This window comes from Takifugu rubripes, chromosome 5, assembly GCF_901000725.2.
Source record: "Takifugu rubripes chromosome 5, fTakRub1.2, whole genome shotgun sequence".
In the NCBI taxonomy this organism is placed as follows: domain Eukaryota; kingdom Metazoa; phylum Chordata; class Actinopteri; order Tetraodontiformes; family Tetraodontidae; genus Takifugu; species Takifugu rubripes.
This window is the reverse complement of record NC_042289.1, coordinates 4,551,012-4,565,454: the sequence shown is the minus strand read 5'-3', so window position 1 is coordinate 4,565,454 and position 14,443 is coordinate 4,551,012. Positions and strand designations below refer to the sequence as shown.

General features: G+C 49.4%; 1 protein-coding gene across 2 annotated transcripts; it reads right to left on the bottom strand.

Annotated features, from left to right (window-relative positions):
- Positions 1 to 516: 516 nt before the first annotated feature.
- On the bottom strand, positions 517 to 8,700 carry pdgfbb (platelet-derived growth factor beta polypeptide b). Of its 2 annotated transcripts, none has more exons than XM_011603715.2 (8): positions 7,843 to 8,700; positions 4,881 to 4,977; positions 4,246 to 4,302; positions 3,971 to 4,164; positions 3,721 to 3,903; positions 2,851 to 3,640; positions 2,622 to 2,769; positions 517 to 2,541 (listed from the first exon to the last, which is right to left on the bottom strand). In XM_011603715.2, exons 1-7 carry the CDS (start codon positions 7,906 to 7,908, stop codon positions 2,639 to 2,641), a joined length of 1,518 nt encoding a protein of 505 aa, XP_011602017.2. In that variant the 5' UTR covers positions 7,909 to 8,700; the 3' UTR covers positions 517 to 2,541; positions 2,622 to 2,638. The 2 variants fall into 2 exon arrangements, with proteins under 2 accessions (XP_011602017.2, XP_029692179.1); XM_029836319.1 differs by having other exon boundaries at positions 4,885 to 4,977; positions 7,843 to 7,890.
- Between the last annotated feature and the right edge of the window lie 5,743 nt (positions 8,701 to 14,443).

Genomic DNA, 14,443 nt, shown 5'->3' with positions numbered 1-14,443 from the left:
TCAGTGCTGAATGTAGAGATAGTTTGGTGGTCAGGAACAAGGACAGGAGCACGAGATTGGCGGCACCTTAATTGGAAGAATCCAGAATACACATACGGCGGGAGGGGGGGGGGGGTTAAAGGGTGTGAAGCAGATGTTCCTGAGGTCACCTACAGTGCACAAGTTCTTTGTTTTTTTAATAATTTACACTAAATAAAAACAAACCTTGCATGTGTGTGTGTGTGTGTGTGTGTGTGTGTGTGTGTGCACGTTTCTTGCTGCCATGACAGCAGTTCTTCTTAACATCGAGAATGGAGCTGCCATTTATTTATGCCATATACTTTAATTAACGTAAAATGTCAGCGTGAATGAAATCATTTAGGTGATTGATGCTTGATAGAAAATGTTAGCATGCTAAGATGCTAAACTCAAAGCTGCTGGAAGCCCCAGTTTAGTAATGGTAATCCTTTGGCTTACCTGGTTAGCAATAGCCTGTTAGCAAGCCACAAAGAGCATTCCAACATTCTCAGGATGTAGATTTATCTGTTTATTTTGTGCTTTTTGTTATTTTCTTCATTTTCTGGTGTCTGTATGAAGAAATCTGTACAAACCTTGTAATGCAGTTTAAAAGAGTTCATACTGTATCCAGGCCAAAGACTCTTTATTGGGTGCTAAATGTATTTTTTTTTTTAAGTGTTCTTTAAAAACTCTTGATTCAGATTTGAATGAAAATAGGACTAATTGTTAATTGATCCTTTTAGAAACGCCTCACTTGAACAAATGATACAGTACACAGCACAGACAGCTGGGAAAAAATGTGTTATTGGTACAAGTGTGTATGGTGTTTATGAAGGAGAAAAGGAAAACAGACGTGACATCAGCCCTGTTCCCACGCCATACCATCATACACTGACACATGCACACTTCTCTTTTCCTTTTTTGGGAAATAGAAACTTAAAGTTAAGCACTACAGGAAGTCACAGACATTGTTACATCTCAACCGATGTATCATTAAGACAAATTTATCACTCCCAAGTCGTCAAATAATAGAAATAGTTGAGATGTTTGATGCTGATTATAAAGTTTCTCCCCATAATTTGACTGAAAACAATGAAAAAACCTCTCGACGATGCAGTTCACAGTAATTAAATTCAACGTTTGTTGAGCGTGATCTGATGATATGACCTATTGTTCTGGCCTAAAAGAATCTTTCTTTCCTTCCTTTCTCGTGTAACAATCAGCACGTCTTCCTGGGAGCCCTGAAGGGACGCCAGAACTGATGAGGCGGGATTATTTAAGGAGTTTGGGAATGTGGCGTCATCGCGTTCACCGAATCAGACAAGCAGAAGGAAATAAATAAATACAGCACAAATGTCAGGCCACAGATGCAACACGATCATCCCTGTTTCAATTAACACCATTTTTCTTTGCACCTGCGTTCGGATTTTTAAAATGCGAAACTGGAATTTTGTCTGTGTGGCTGCGCGTCCACCTCGTCTTAACGTGATAAATGATATTTAACGCTTTTTTTCCACTAAAGGGAGCCTATTTAGCTCAAATTGCAGTAGCTTGCTGCCAGCGTAATAGCTAGTTTGGAGTCCAATATCTAGCTAAGCTATATAGCTAAGCTTATTTTAAATAATCACAAAATCGCGATATTGTTGGGGTGTTGCGGTCCAGCCCAGCCCCAAGGGAGTCTTTACGACGGACTTCCGTGACACCACACGTGACTGGATCCCGCTAAGACGAGGTGAAGACGAGGCCACTTTGTTGTCCACTCACGCCCTGAAGATTCCAGTGTTTGTAATCGATTACATGCAGTTAAGTATTGTTAATAACAGACCATCTGAGCTAATACACGTTGTCACACCTCTCTGCCTTAAATCTACGTTTTTATGCTACTGACACTGAGCCTTCCTGCGACTTGTAGCCTTATTTTAAAGCACTGCTTATTTGGCCTGAATTGGTTGCTGGTTGAGTCCTCTAGATTGTCCGTCCATCTGTCTCCTGTTAACCGCCAAGATCCGGGTTAAGGGGGGATTCCATCCCCGACCGTCCGTCGCAGGTGGCACACGTAGGTTATCCAAACGCGATACGACTGATCCTTCACCAACAGGAGTCGGGAACATTTAGGCGGATCGTTGGTAGTCCGGTGGGAACACGGCGTCCACACATCGAGTCTTTCAGCAACAAACTCCGTCCAACAGTCCTGACGAAGTCCAAGTGCAGCTTCCCTCTTTTTGATATCATAACAGAGTATTTTCCACAGTCCTACAGTGGCGCAGTGGCCCCCCCACCCCCACGGGACTGTGTTCGCCCCCAGCCGTGTCTTTATGACAACAACAGCTTTTTACAAGGTCCTTTTTTGCATTTCTACTCAATTTTCTTCTTACCCTCTTCTTGCCCCACTCAGGTGTAGTTACAGGTTCACCACACAGGCATTAGTAGTGTTACAGAGGAGATCTCACGAGATGAGCAGGTTACTGACAAGTGAATAAATACTTAAAAAGGGGGGAGTCCCGCTGCTTCACCTCCAGATCCACCAGAAGTTCACTTTGTTCCCTGTGAGGAACAAAGAAGTCGTTAAAAGTTACAAACGGACAAGTCGACTTCCTGGAACCAAACGTTTCCTGTCTCCTCACCTGGGTTTATTTTAGCTCTACATTAGCATTGCTCTCATAGCTGCCTTGCTAATTCGTTTGCGGTTCCTCCTCCTCTTTTTCTTCGGGTGAGCCGGGGGTCTGGGGCCCGCTTGAGGTGATGGTTGCCGTGTCGTTGTCCCTGTTGTTGCTGTTGGAATCAAACCATAAGGTCGATAAGAGGAATTTTCAACTTTTATTTACTCGGGTCATAACCGGTAGTGTCTTTTACCTGGTGCTTGTGTTGTTTGCGGATGATGGTGGTGTTTACTCTGCGGGTGACTCTCGGTCTTCTTTCCTTTCTGTCTCTCCTCTCCCTCTTGATTCAGCTGCTTCTGCCTCAGAATCTCTTTCTCTTGGTCTAGTTTCTTGTGTAGGAGAAGAAGTTCTTCCCTCTCCCGCTCCACCTTGTCCTCCTCCTCCTGTTGGACCTCTTCAGGAGTCTCATTGTCTCTCTGTCTCACCCGTTCTCGAGGGTCTGGGTTTGGCTCTTTGGTTGGCTTTAACCAGCTCCTTCCTGCCTCAGTGTGACCAAAACCGGCTTGAGGATTCCTGGTGACATGGTGAGCGAAACCATCCGTGTGGCCTTTTGAGAGTTTTTTATCTTCTTGCATTGATGGAGTCATTTTCTCTCCGTCTTCCTCGTCACCCCGGGTTAGCAGATGCCCATTCTCACTTTCTTCCAGCTCCTTCTTCACCTCACTGCTAACGCGATCCACAGAAGGAACAGTCTTATTATCATCTAGGATTCTACCATCTTTACTCTCTCGATTCTCCAGCGTCCCAGTTTGGTCGTTAGTCCCAGTGGGTCTGGTGGAGTTGTGTGTCCAGTGTGGAATTAAAAGAACAGCTTCTCCAGTGAGAGACTTATCAGCCCCCGCCCGACTGTACCCATCGACAGGCTGAGTAAAGGTGTCCCCCCTGGTGTTCCAGTGCTGCTCCAACAGATCCTCCAACTGGACCCTCTGGTTGTGCTTCAGCTCGTCCCACTGGTGGAGGTCGTCCTTGCGGTGACCTTTCCCCTGCGTCAGTAAAAGTCAGCATTGAGTTAAACCATCACACCTTTAACCATATGCAAATTAGGTGACTTGCGAAGTCTGACCAGTTCGTGGTCTTGAGCGACCGTCCGGTTTCGGAGGTGAAGGCCGTGCTGCCTGCCGGACGATTTTTTCTTGGGCGTTGGCAGACGCGGTACGTCCTGACATCGGCACTCCACGTGGTCGACCACCGACACCACCACTTTAGCATACATGGGTCTTTTGTTGACATACTCGATCTTCATGACCTGGAGGTGTTGAAGAGGTGTCGTAAAGGAGAAGAGCACATCAGCGCTGCTGCGCGTGGTTCCTTACCTGCAAGTGACGGATGTGGGTGGCCACGGGGACACACTGCTGGCTTTTGGTGTTGCAGCATCCAGAGCAACGCTGCACCTCCACACAAGGCGGCCATAACAGGAAGTTAGCGTTGCTGCTGTCCAACATAGCTCTGGTGACCTCCTCCACCTCTGTGCGAACTTTACACAGAGCATGCTGAGCTAGCTGGGCGTCTGCGGGATGAGATGCGACTGGGTGTTAGCGAGGGTGCGTTGGGGGGGGGGTTAGAGGAGCCCGTGACAAGTGTAACTCACTGAGGCTTCTCGGTACTCTGTGACCTCCTATGGCAGCTTCGTCCTCGTCCTCCTCATCTGAGAGACAGCAATAAATAACATTTATGCAAACATGTGGATGGAGGAACATCACGGGGGAGGGAGTTTGTTCCTTTGCTTGTCTGGGTCAGTTTTATTACTGCTGATATTTGCTGCTCGCAGTTTGGGTCGAGAAGTGGCCTCTAAGTGTCACTGTAGCTTTCAGATTGAGCTGAGAGGCGGGGGAAGAGGTCCAGCCATCTTAATCGTACAGCTAGCATATAAAACAAAATTGTACAGTACCTAAGATCAATTTAGAGCAGCCAATGATCTCCTATTTTTTGTAAATATAGAAATGGATCCAACTCCAGGGGCGCTACAATTGGCTCCTCCTTGTTGCTACTCAGAGAAACAAGATCATTTTTAAAGTATAACTCAGCTGTGTACATTTTGCAGCAAAAAAGCTACATTTTTAATCTGAGAGGTGGATTCACTTCTTGCAATCTCTATTCTAACCACTAGATGCCACCAAGTCTCACACAATTTGATACATGATTGCATATTTCTGACATATTATAGTTGGCTTCCCCTCCAGACAGCTTTAAAATGTTAAAGTATTAGAACCTGCAGGTCTTTACCTACGGAGTCAGTGAGCAGCAGCAGCTGGAGATCCTCAATGGAGGAGATGGGAGTGTTCCTAACCAGCTCCACCAGAGCTGCGGGCAGAGGCTCCCCCTGAAACACAACCACACGTGTCGAATCACGGTTGGACACACAGTTATGACCAAAATGAAACAGGCACGGAACACTTTTCTGACCTCATACGGGACTAAAAGAATGCCTATTTTTAAAATTTCCCATGCATCCTATATGAGGCAACACAAGCCTGTTGCAGACAGTTCCTGAGAGGAAATGGAATAAGAATGCATCGCGTCTGCCACAAGTCCTTCAGTCTGGAGTAATGAACAATATGACATCCTTTCTATGAGAAAACAAAAGCAAATATAACAGAAACTGTGCATTCAGACTTTTGTTCACTTCAGTGATGATCTCAGACTCCAAAAATGAAACATCCCATTCTGAGACTGTGATTATCGGATTATGGGTTATAAATTTGTGGCAAAATGACAACGAGCAAGAGACGTGAGCTTATTGATTGGATCTTTCTAAAAACGAATCAGCTCAGAACTGTCGGTTCTCCAGGCTGACCCCAACCATCACCATCAGTCACTAATGGGCAAGACAGCCAGAGGGGGGAGCAGTATTAACTAAAGCAGACACACAATGGTCACTAAGAGCGGGGTGAATGACTATTGGCGTTGTGTCCCCCTCATCTGCTAACATTTAGGGGTCAAAGAAGTCAGGAAGGAGTCAGGAAGTGGGGGAAGGAGTGACACGGGGCCAAGGGAGGTGGATCTCTGAAAAAAGAGGGATAACCGTTGAATAAAAGACGGGTTTAAATGGATGAAGATCAGGCGTCAGTCTGGTGGACGTGCTCCATTCGTCAGGTCGCTCAGATCACCTCAAAGAGGACAGATGTTGGAACCCTGGGCGAGCATGAGATCTAAGGCAGCCTGCTGAAAGGATGCGACTGTGGGAGGAACTTCGAAAGTTCTGGAGGCTGAGACGAATCCCACCGGAAAGCAGGTTCCAGCCAAAGGAAGCATCCTGTCCACGACTCTACGCCACCGACTTTCCCCCATTGTTGGTGTGCTGAGGTAGATTTTACAGCTGGGAAATGCCTGGCGGGTTACACGGAGCTCTGGAGAGGAGCCGCCGATGCCCCAGAGGAGTCATCATGATGACTTCTTCCTTCTGCCAGTGGAACAAGCCCGCTCGCTTGATTAATCACGTCTGACGTTAATTATAGTAGGCTTTTGTCCGCTGTCATGGCGACCTGCGCGGCAGGAAATGCTACGTAAACGCTTCATTTCTGATAAACAAAACAGACGGAAACCGTGTGTGGACACATTACGCAGGAACACCTCCTCAACGCCATGTGTTAGCCAGTCCAATTGAGATCAACGCGGACAGCTTCAGAATCCAGAAAGTTCTGGCCCTGCCGCTTGGATCTTGACATTATCCATGACTTGAGTGAGGAATTCGTAGCAGCGGTTAATTGTTCATAATTAGGGGGTCTAGTTTGTTGCCTCGGTGCTTGCGGAGTCTCACGTGTGGTCAATACAACTATAGAGACATCAAGTGTGAATCCACACAGCTTTTGTGGTGGGATCAACCCTCTGAACACTGTCTCCATCATTTTCAAAGTATCACCTCCAAAGGGGGGATTCCGACTGCACACCTCAAAGGTTTTACAGCTGTCTTCTTCTTAAAAGCACGGCCTGTCAAATTGTCGGTCTTCTTTGGATGTGGCTGCTCCAAAAGCAATAAAATGGGAAGACTTGTGGAGGATGTGAATTTAGGTCCATCCTGTGACTGTCTCTAGGTCTGCCTATATGGTAGCTCGTGGATGGTTGTCACACACCTGCTAAATAAACTCTCACATTCAAAGATGCAACTTTACTGGCGCGTTTGATAGGACAGAAGTGGAACTGTGCAGGTTAGAATCACCATTTTCCAACAATAGATCCGGATCTTAAAAGGTTTCATTTGCAGCTGTAGCCGTCAGCTTTAGTTCGCTTCCAGTCAGTCAGTGTTTGGCTGTTCACCTTTGTTCAAATTCAGTAAAAGAGCTGCCACCAGGTCCAGGTGTCATTTAACATGAACCAGGTTGTGTTTCTCTTTCACGGTTGTAATTCTGACCTCACGTTCATGACTGCTTCTTTCTTTTATGTTAGCATCACACCATTGATTAACAATTAGCTTCCACAGCTACATGTCAATCACGTGTGTTGATGGATTCCCAAACTGATTTTGATAAACATTCTGTGGAAAGCTTGACTACCCTTTAGTCAACAGAGAAATTACGATTAATGAATTGAAATGTGCAGAATTTGGGCAGTTGATGCCAAGTAGGCCAAAGGCAATTTCACAAGCTAATTGGCCTTTACTCTCCGCTTCCCAGAACTGCGATCTAATATGAAATCTGCAGATTGTATTTCACCAAAAGATGATATTTTGTTTGTTTGGTTGGTTGTTTTTTTTTAAACATAGGCACGGTTCACTTTTCTGCATCTCCACCTTTGGTTTTAGTTTCTTGCTTAATGTCTGACCTCATTAATCCGGCTCATCAATCTGTTTGTATGGTCTGTCACTGTAAGGAGGGGTGTTTTGTTTGTTTGTTGTTTTTGTTTGCTGTTGTTGTTTAATCTTAATATATTTCCATTTCTGTTCAACTGAGAAAAGTAAGAAATCCTCCGTTTCCAGACAAATTTCGAGCTCATGTAATGAGCTTTGCTCAACATCTGGACATGAACGCATCACTTCACCCACGTGGAGAATCCAGCTGTGCGCGAGAGCGTGTCAGGACGACCCCCGCGTGTCTGACCCGCGACGAGAACTGCGGCTCGCGGCAGCAGGTGTACGCGCACAACACCGCGCGGGCCGCGACCCCGCTGAGATTAAAGTTTGCTCCACTTGTTGATTTGGTCCCTCTTATTTACATGATCGAAATATGAAGCAGGCGTGACGCGCACTCACCTCTGCGACGCCAAAGCGCGGACACGCCGCCAGCAGCGCGAGCAGCAGCTGTACCCACGAGCTCATGTTGCTGCCCAGCCTCGAGCCAGTTCGACGGACCGGGCATTTATGGAGGCGCGAGGGAGCCTCTTCTCCTCTGCAGGGCGCGCGGCGGAACAGCGGCTCCTTCCCGTCACTGCGCGCTCGCCCGCGGCTCCGTTTACCTGCGCGGTTGCGCCGCAGATGTCCGCAGATAAGAAGGAAAAGAACTCTATAAAATTAACTCCACGGCGGGGAAAGAGCCTTTTTTACCCCCCCCCCCCTTCTTTTGTGACGTTCAAAAACTTCTCGTTTATTCCTCCACGTGCGCAAAAGTGCCTTCTCTGCAAAAGGTGCAGGGAGATAACATTGTAATTATTACAGATTAAGACATTTCCAGATAAGGTGAAGCTATCTCCGTGGAAGAGGTGAATAAAGTTGAGATTATTTCCCGAATAAAATGATCACAGGAATCCACCAGAGCTTCTCTTTAACCGTAATGCGTCCTTGGAGTCCAGCCTGAAAATCTAATTAAAAAAAAAAACTTTGCGCATGAGTTTGCCTTCCTCTCCTTCCACGAAGTCTTATCAACGAGCCAAGCTCGGTGTGCCTCAGCCTGGAGCTGCCTGATTACACAGCGCTGCTGCTGTTGGTGCGGCTGGTGCTGCTGGTGGTGCTGTGGGGGGGTGGGGGGGTTCGCTGTCGCTCCGCGCAGCAGTATCTCTCTCCCGCCCCCTGCCTGAAGAATGGGTGATAATCTGCCCACAGAGAGGCCAAATTATACCCTCTGAAGGCTCCTAGTCCGGCGTGAGCAACATTTCCCGAGTCCTGAATCATCTGGCTCCTCTCTGTTGTCATAATGTCACAGCAGGCGAACACAAAGAGCGCCTCAATTATGAGTTATTAATATTAATGACCTGCACACAGCGCAGCAGTGTTTGCGCACCGGACGCTTGTGCACGGATGCGTCTGTAAAAATGAGGAAATATTGTTTTGTTTTTATTTGTTTTTGATTGACAAGTATCAGGGAAAAAAGGCTGATGTTTAGTATAAACCGCGCAACAAAAACCGCGAAACTCGTTTAAAATGAATAGTGTGTCGTGGGGAATTGTGTGTTCTTTCAAAGGTAAAAGCGGAACCACCAGTAGGGGGCGATGCTACTAAGACGACCTTGTGATTTTGGCTCCTGATGTGAAGTCACGGAGCTTCACTAAACGTCAGCGTCCCAGGAGCCGCAGACGCTTCCCAGAGAATAAACCTAAATATACGATAGCCATAAATAAACTAGACCAGATGCTACATACAAGAAAGCTAACTATAGCGAGAGCAGCCGAACTGGACTGTGAGGGCCGAAGACCATGAGAGGAAAGCTGGAATTGGTACTGTGGAAGATCTGAGTTAGGGTTCTTTGAGAGGAGCTCACACAGCCTCTCCGTGTGTGTGTGTGTGGGGGGGGGCACCGTGTTCCAGAAATGTCCTGCTGCCAGACCCCCTGCAGACAGCGTTAGGAAGGTGTGGTGCCCCCCAGTGGTGGGAATAGTCTTTTCAAGGAAGGAACATCCACATCCAGGTTTGGCAAACTGATGGATGGTTCAATATGGTGCCTGTCATGGATGGATGGATGGATGGATGGATGGATGGATGGATGGATGGATGGATGGATGGATGGATGGGTGGATGGATGGATGGATGGATGGATGGATGGATGGATGGATGGATGGTGGGTGGATGGATGGGTGGGTGGGTGGATGGATGGATGATGGATGGATGGATGGATGGTGGGTGGATGGATGGATGGATGGTGGGTGGATGGATGGGTGGGTGGGTGGATGGATGGATGATGGATGGATGGATGGATGGATGGATGGATGGATGGATGGATGGATGGATGGATGGATGGATGGATGGTGGGTGGATGGATGGATGGATGGATGGATGGTGGATGGATGGATGGATGGATGGACGTGTGGTTGGATGGATGGAAGGATGGATGGATGGATGGTGGGTGGATGGATGGATGGATGGGCTCATAAAGGAGACGTCCTGATACACATTGAGCAGGTCACCAGTCCATCACAGGACACACTCACCATTCACACACACATTTAGTGTCCCAGATCAACCTGAGGTTCATAGTTTTGGACTGTCGAAGAACCCTGGAGAACCTGGAGAACCTGGAGAACACTGGAGAACACTGGAGAACACTGGAGAACCTGGAGAGCACTGGAGAACACTGGAGAACCTGGAGAACCTGGAGAACACTGGAGAACATTTAAACTCCACATGAATTCACCCCCTTTGCACAACAGACCCTTGGAGGTGTCACCGGGACATCTGCCAGCCGTCCCAGCAGCATCGCCTCCAGGAAGCTGAAGGTGCTCCTAAACATCCCAGGAGTCTCTCTGACCTCATCTAGAGCAGAGAACAAGTGAGCTGGTTCTGAAGGTAGAGCACAACGGAGGAGCTCTCAGGAGCTCCACGTCAGGGTTCCAGTGATTCCAGCTGTGGACGTGGTGTCCACCCAGCCTGTTCCTCCAGTCCAGCGGTGCCTGGTGAGGACGAGGACGCCATTGTCCTCCAACAGGAGACGATGGAGGAAGCAGCATATTTACACTCTCACACGTGTGGCCCAGGCCAGTACGGACACCAGCAGAGAGCCCCAGTAAACATACTGGAGGTGTCCTCCAGCCCAGGCAGGAGCTGGACAGGAGGACACCTCCAGGGCTGGAGGACACCTCCAGGGAAAACTGAAGGTTTTAATGACTCTAAAGTTTCCTCATCTGAGCTGTCAGAGCTTCAGATCAAAGAGCACGTGTGAGGAGCTCAGAGGGGGGCGGAGCTTCGTACCAGAGGTGGGGAGTTTCCTGCATTCTCTCTCTCTCACACACACACACACACACACACACACAGTCTTCACTTCAGTAGGTGTTTCAGGGACAATTTACCACAAAAATCTGATTGAAGCTCAACAAACTAAAGGGGGGGGGGGGGGGGGGGGGCACCGAGACACCTGTGAGCTCTAATCCAGGAAGGTCAGATGAATGAAGGAGGAAGGAAACGTGGAAGGATTTATTTCTATCACAACAATTACCTGACGGGGGTCTGGGGGGGTTTCTGGGGGGGGCAGCAGGACGCCAGACGCCAGCGTCAGCCGGAGCTCGCCGCTCTTCTGACCTGGTTCCCACGGACGCTGGCAGCGACTCGCCGAGTCCACGCGCAGAAGCTGCACGTGAAGCGACGCTGCTCCAGGAGGGGCGCTCCTCAACCGCCCCCGGTCCTCCGCACGCAGGCGCCAACACACGCCATCACTGCCTCATGCCCCCCCCCCCCCCCCGGACGCAGCACAGAGGGGCTTCTGTGCCCCCACGGTCTGGTGAGAAACGGCGGCGCTCAGTCAAATATCAGAAGATCCAGAGAAGGTCAGGGCGAGCCGGACCGGCCTCCGTCCAACAATGGTGGCATTTGATTTCCGGCCGTCTTCCGTCCGTCGGCCTGATCCCGAGGGTGTGTGTGCACGTGCACGACCCCGAGGGTGTGTGTGCACGTGCTTGAGACGCGCGATTGGCGGGCGTCCAAAGCGTGAGAGCCAGGACGGGTAATAACTGACCCCTGATTAGTTGATGGGGGACAGGCTGTTCAGGACGCATGTCTGGGAGATAAGAGAGGATCATGTAGACCACATGGACCGGGGGGGGGGGGGTCATTAGTTGACCCCTCCAGCCCTGAGCACCACCGCTCAGGTTTCCAACTCCCAGGAGAAGGAATGTGCCTCAATAACGGCATCAGGTGCTCTGCGTCCCTCTGTCAGACGGGTTCCTGCAGAGCTCTCAGCCCCCCCCAGGACCGGCTCGCTGCCCCGGCAAACATCCGTCAACAGGAGCTAACAAACGGGTCCGAATTTGAGAGACGGAGAGGAATTACAGGAATGCACTCCATCGAGGAGCAAAGAGGTGGTGGTGGGGGGGGGGGTCGCTCTGAAGACTCTTTGGACCCCGATGTTAAACCGGTCCGTGTTTACGCCAGTTAGAGCAGATGCAGCGAGCCCGGGGCAACAGCTGCCCGACTCGCCCACTTCTTTCACACTCCGAGGTCCATCTGGGCCGTTCGTGGTCTCGGTTTCAGACGTCGGAGCGAACGAAACCCTGGAAACGACAGATCCGCCGCAGCTTCGCTAATATCGTAACAGAGGCTAACGCGCGGCTACATTTGTAGCAGAGCTAACGTGGGACGTGTTGCAAGGCCTCGGACACACCCAGCCTGCTTTAAACTACAGCGTAGTGCTTTAAACTACTGGGGACAATGACCGTGTCGCAGAGTCGACAAGACAGGAGTAGGGGACGTCCCAAAAAATCAATGAGCCGTCATGTTGGAGAAACAGCCAGGTGTCCCGCTGAGGCTAAGCGATCTGCTTTATGAGTCATTCTTAATTCTCCCGATGGACCCAAACCCAGATGTCCCTCCTCCAACGTGCTGGACATCTGCCCAGCTCCAGATGTCAGGAACATCTCCCGCTAAGCTAAATGTAAAGCTAGGTTTCAAATGGCTGCCACCATGTTGGAACGTGCGCGGCAGGCGCAACTCAGCTAACCAGTACTAGCCTGCACAGAGGTATCCCTTTACAGACCAACAGTGGAGCGAGTCCACCGGTCTGGTGGACATAAACACGCCATGATCACTTGACAACCAAGCGCATTGTTTGTGTGTTTATTGAGCCTCTCAAAAATTAGATTTAGTGCAATTGCAGTTAGCTAAACAGACCACCTGCTTTTTCAAAGACTAGGTTTTAAGGCACGCTAACAACGACGGCGCACATGCTGTCTGGCGTCCTCGAGGGTCAACACCGGGGGAGCGTTCTGGCGACGACACTGGCAGATGAAACGAGGATGGACCACACCACGCTGTGGAGTATAAACACCTCCGTGAGGAATGCCTGGTTTTGTTCAGCCCTTAGCGGTTGTATACAGCAGCATTCTTCTGCCAGCGTCCCCACCCTGTCCTGCATGCTCCATGGGGGGATGTCCTCGCCCTGCAGCCTAACCATGTCCCAGAAATCAATTTTTGAGTTCTGGATCTTATGCCCAACAGATGGAGATCCTGATATTTAACAACTGTCACAAAGATCGGCATGCTAACGGACTAAGGAAGAGATGAAAACGGTCTCCAATTGGACTGCCTCACATTAGCATCGAAGCCTTTGGGTATTAGCATAGACGTCCTTGGTGCTGCTACCTGAAAAGGCTGCATGTCTGAGGCTGGCGTGCCACCATGGAAGATGAGACAAAACATGTCTCCGAAATAGACGAGACGAGCGGAGTGAGAGACAGAGGCTAGAAGGTTACAGGTGTATTTGCAATAGCCGGTCTAAAAATGCCTTTTCTGCAGAGCGCCGGCCTCCTCCCAGTCATTCCTGTTTACGCTACTGCTTCCTGATGACACTGTGTGGAGCGGGTCGTGGTCTGTCATCTGCTATTCCCGTTAGGAATCCAAACCCGACCCAGATCAGCTTTTGTTTGAACAAACGGACCTCGTCGGTGATTGAGGTTCCTCAGCAGAACACAGGATCTTAATCATACGATAAATGTGTTTGCCTCGAAAAATACTGTATGAGTAGAGAATACGTGACCCTGATTCAGAACTGATTCAGAACTGATTCAGAACGGAGCGGACACGGCACAGAATTCATAATGCATCCAGGAACAAGCCACATCCTGCGTGCACCGATCTGCCCGGAGATTTCCCAGCTAGCGTGCGCAGCTAACAGTTCCTCCATCTCGAGTTCAGACCTCCTTTCTCCAAACTGTCCCCGTTTCTGAATGAACGCTCTGATGGACTGGTGATATGTCACCGTTTGTGTGTGTCAGACTCAACAGGCCTTAAAGGGTTATTGTGTTCCCAGACCTGAGCCCCACCCTCCACAATGGGACCGTATTTAGCTGAGCCTCCTCCAGCACCTCACTGTCTTCCCAAAATGACACTTTTACCTTAATTTCACCTTATATCCTGAAGTGAAAACACCTATTAGGTGGGCTAATGGTATTTAAAAGCCACTAAAATGGTTTCCAGTGGGTCAGTGGGTAATGAAAGTGTCCCACCCACAGCTACAAATCCATAAAGCGGCACAAATTACAGGGGCATCGGGTCAGCTGTGCAGTTTATAGAACACCTGCGCTCGGGGCCTCACGCTCGGTCTACTCACACCTATTCTCACACGTGAGAGCGCGCACGCAGCTGAAGGGTCTGTAATCAGAGCCTGGGCAGGTCCAGGCAGAGCTCAGGTGCTGAGGAAACACCTTGCTGCGTCTGAAAATACCTAAAACGTCTCCGCCACGCCTGATAATTAACTTATATAGGTCCCCACTTATCCAGCGCATTTGGGAACGACAGCAGGAGCGAAGGGGAAAGTGCGGTTGACATTTTTGTCCTTGACGCAGACGCAGGATTAGCGTTGGAGGACAGCCCGAGCAGGTAGGCACACGAAGAATAGGGAGCTTTTTTTAATAGGAGTGCATAATGGGCTGCCGGGGGGGGGAGGAAATGAGAGGAGTGGCGCTAAATGAGAGGGTGAGAGTGAGCGTTTAAGAGG

What these genes read in the sequence shown, in the direction of transcription:
- pdgfbb (XM_011603715.2), bottom strand. Translation starts at nt 7,908, where the DNA reads ATGAGCTCGTGGGTACAGCTGCTGCTCGCGCTGCTGGCGGCGTGTCCG. An exon ending in CGCGCTTTGGCGTCGCAGAG is followed by an intron (nt 4,978 to 7,842) that starts GTGAGTGCGCGT and finishes GTTGTGTTTCAG; the next exon opens with GGGGAGCCTCTGCCCGCAGC. An exon ending in TCGCTCAAGACCACGAACTG is followed by an intron (nt 3,641 to 3,720) that starts GTCAGACTTCGC and finishes TTACTGACGCAG; the next exon opens with GGGAAAGGTCACCGCAAGGA.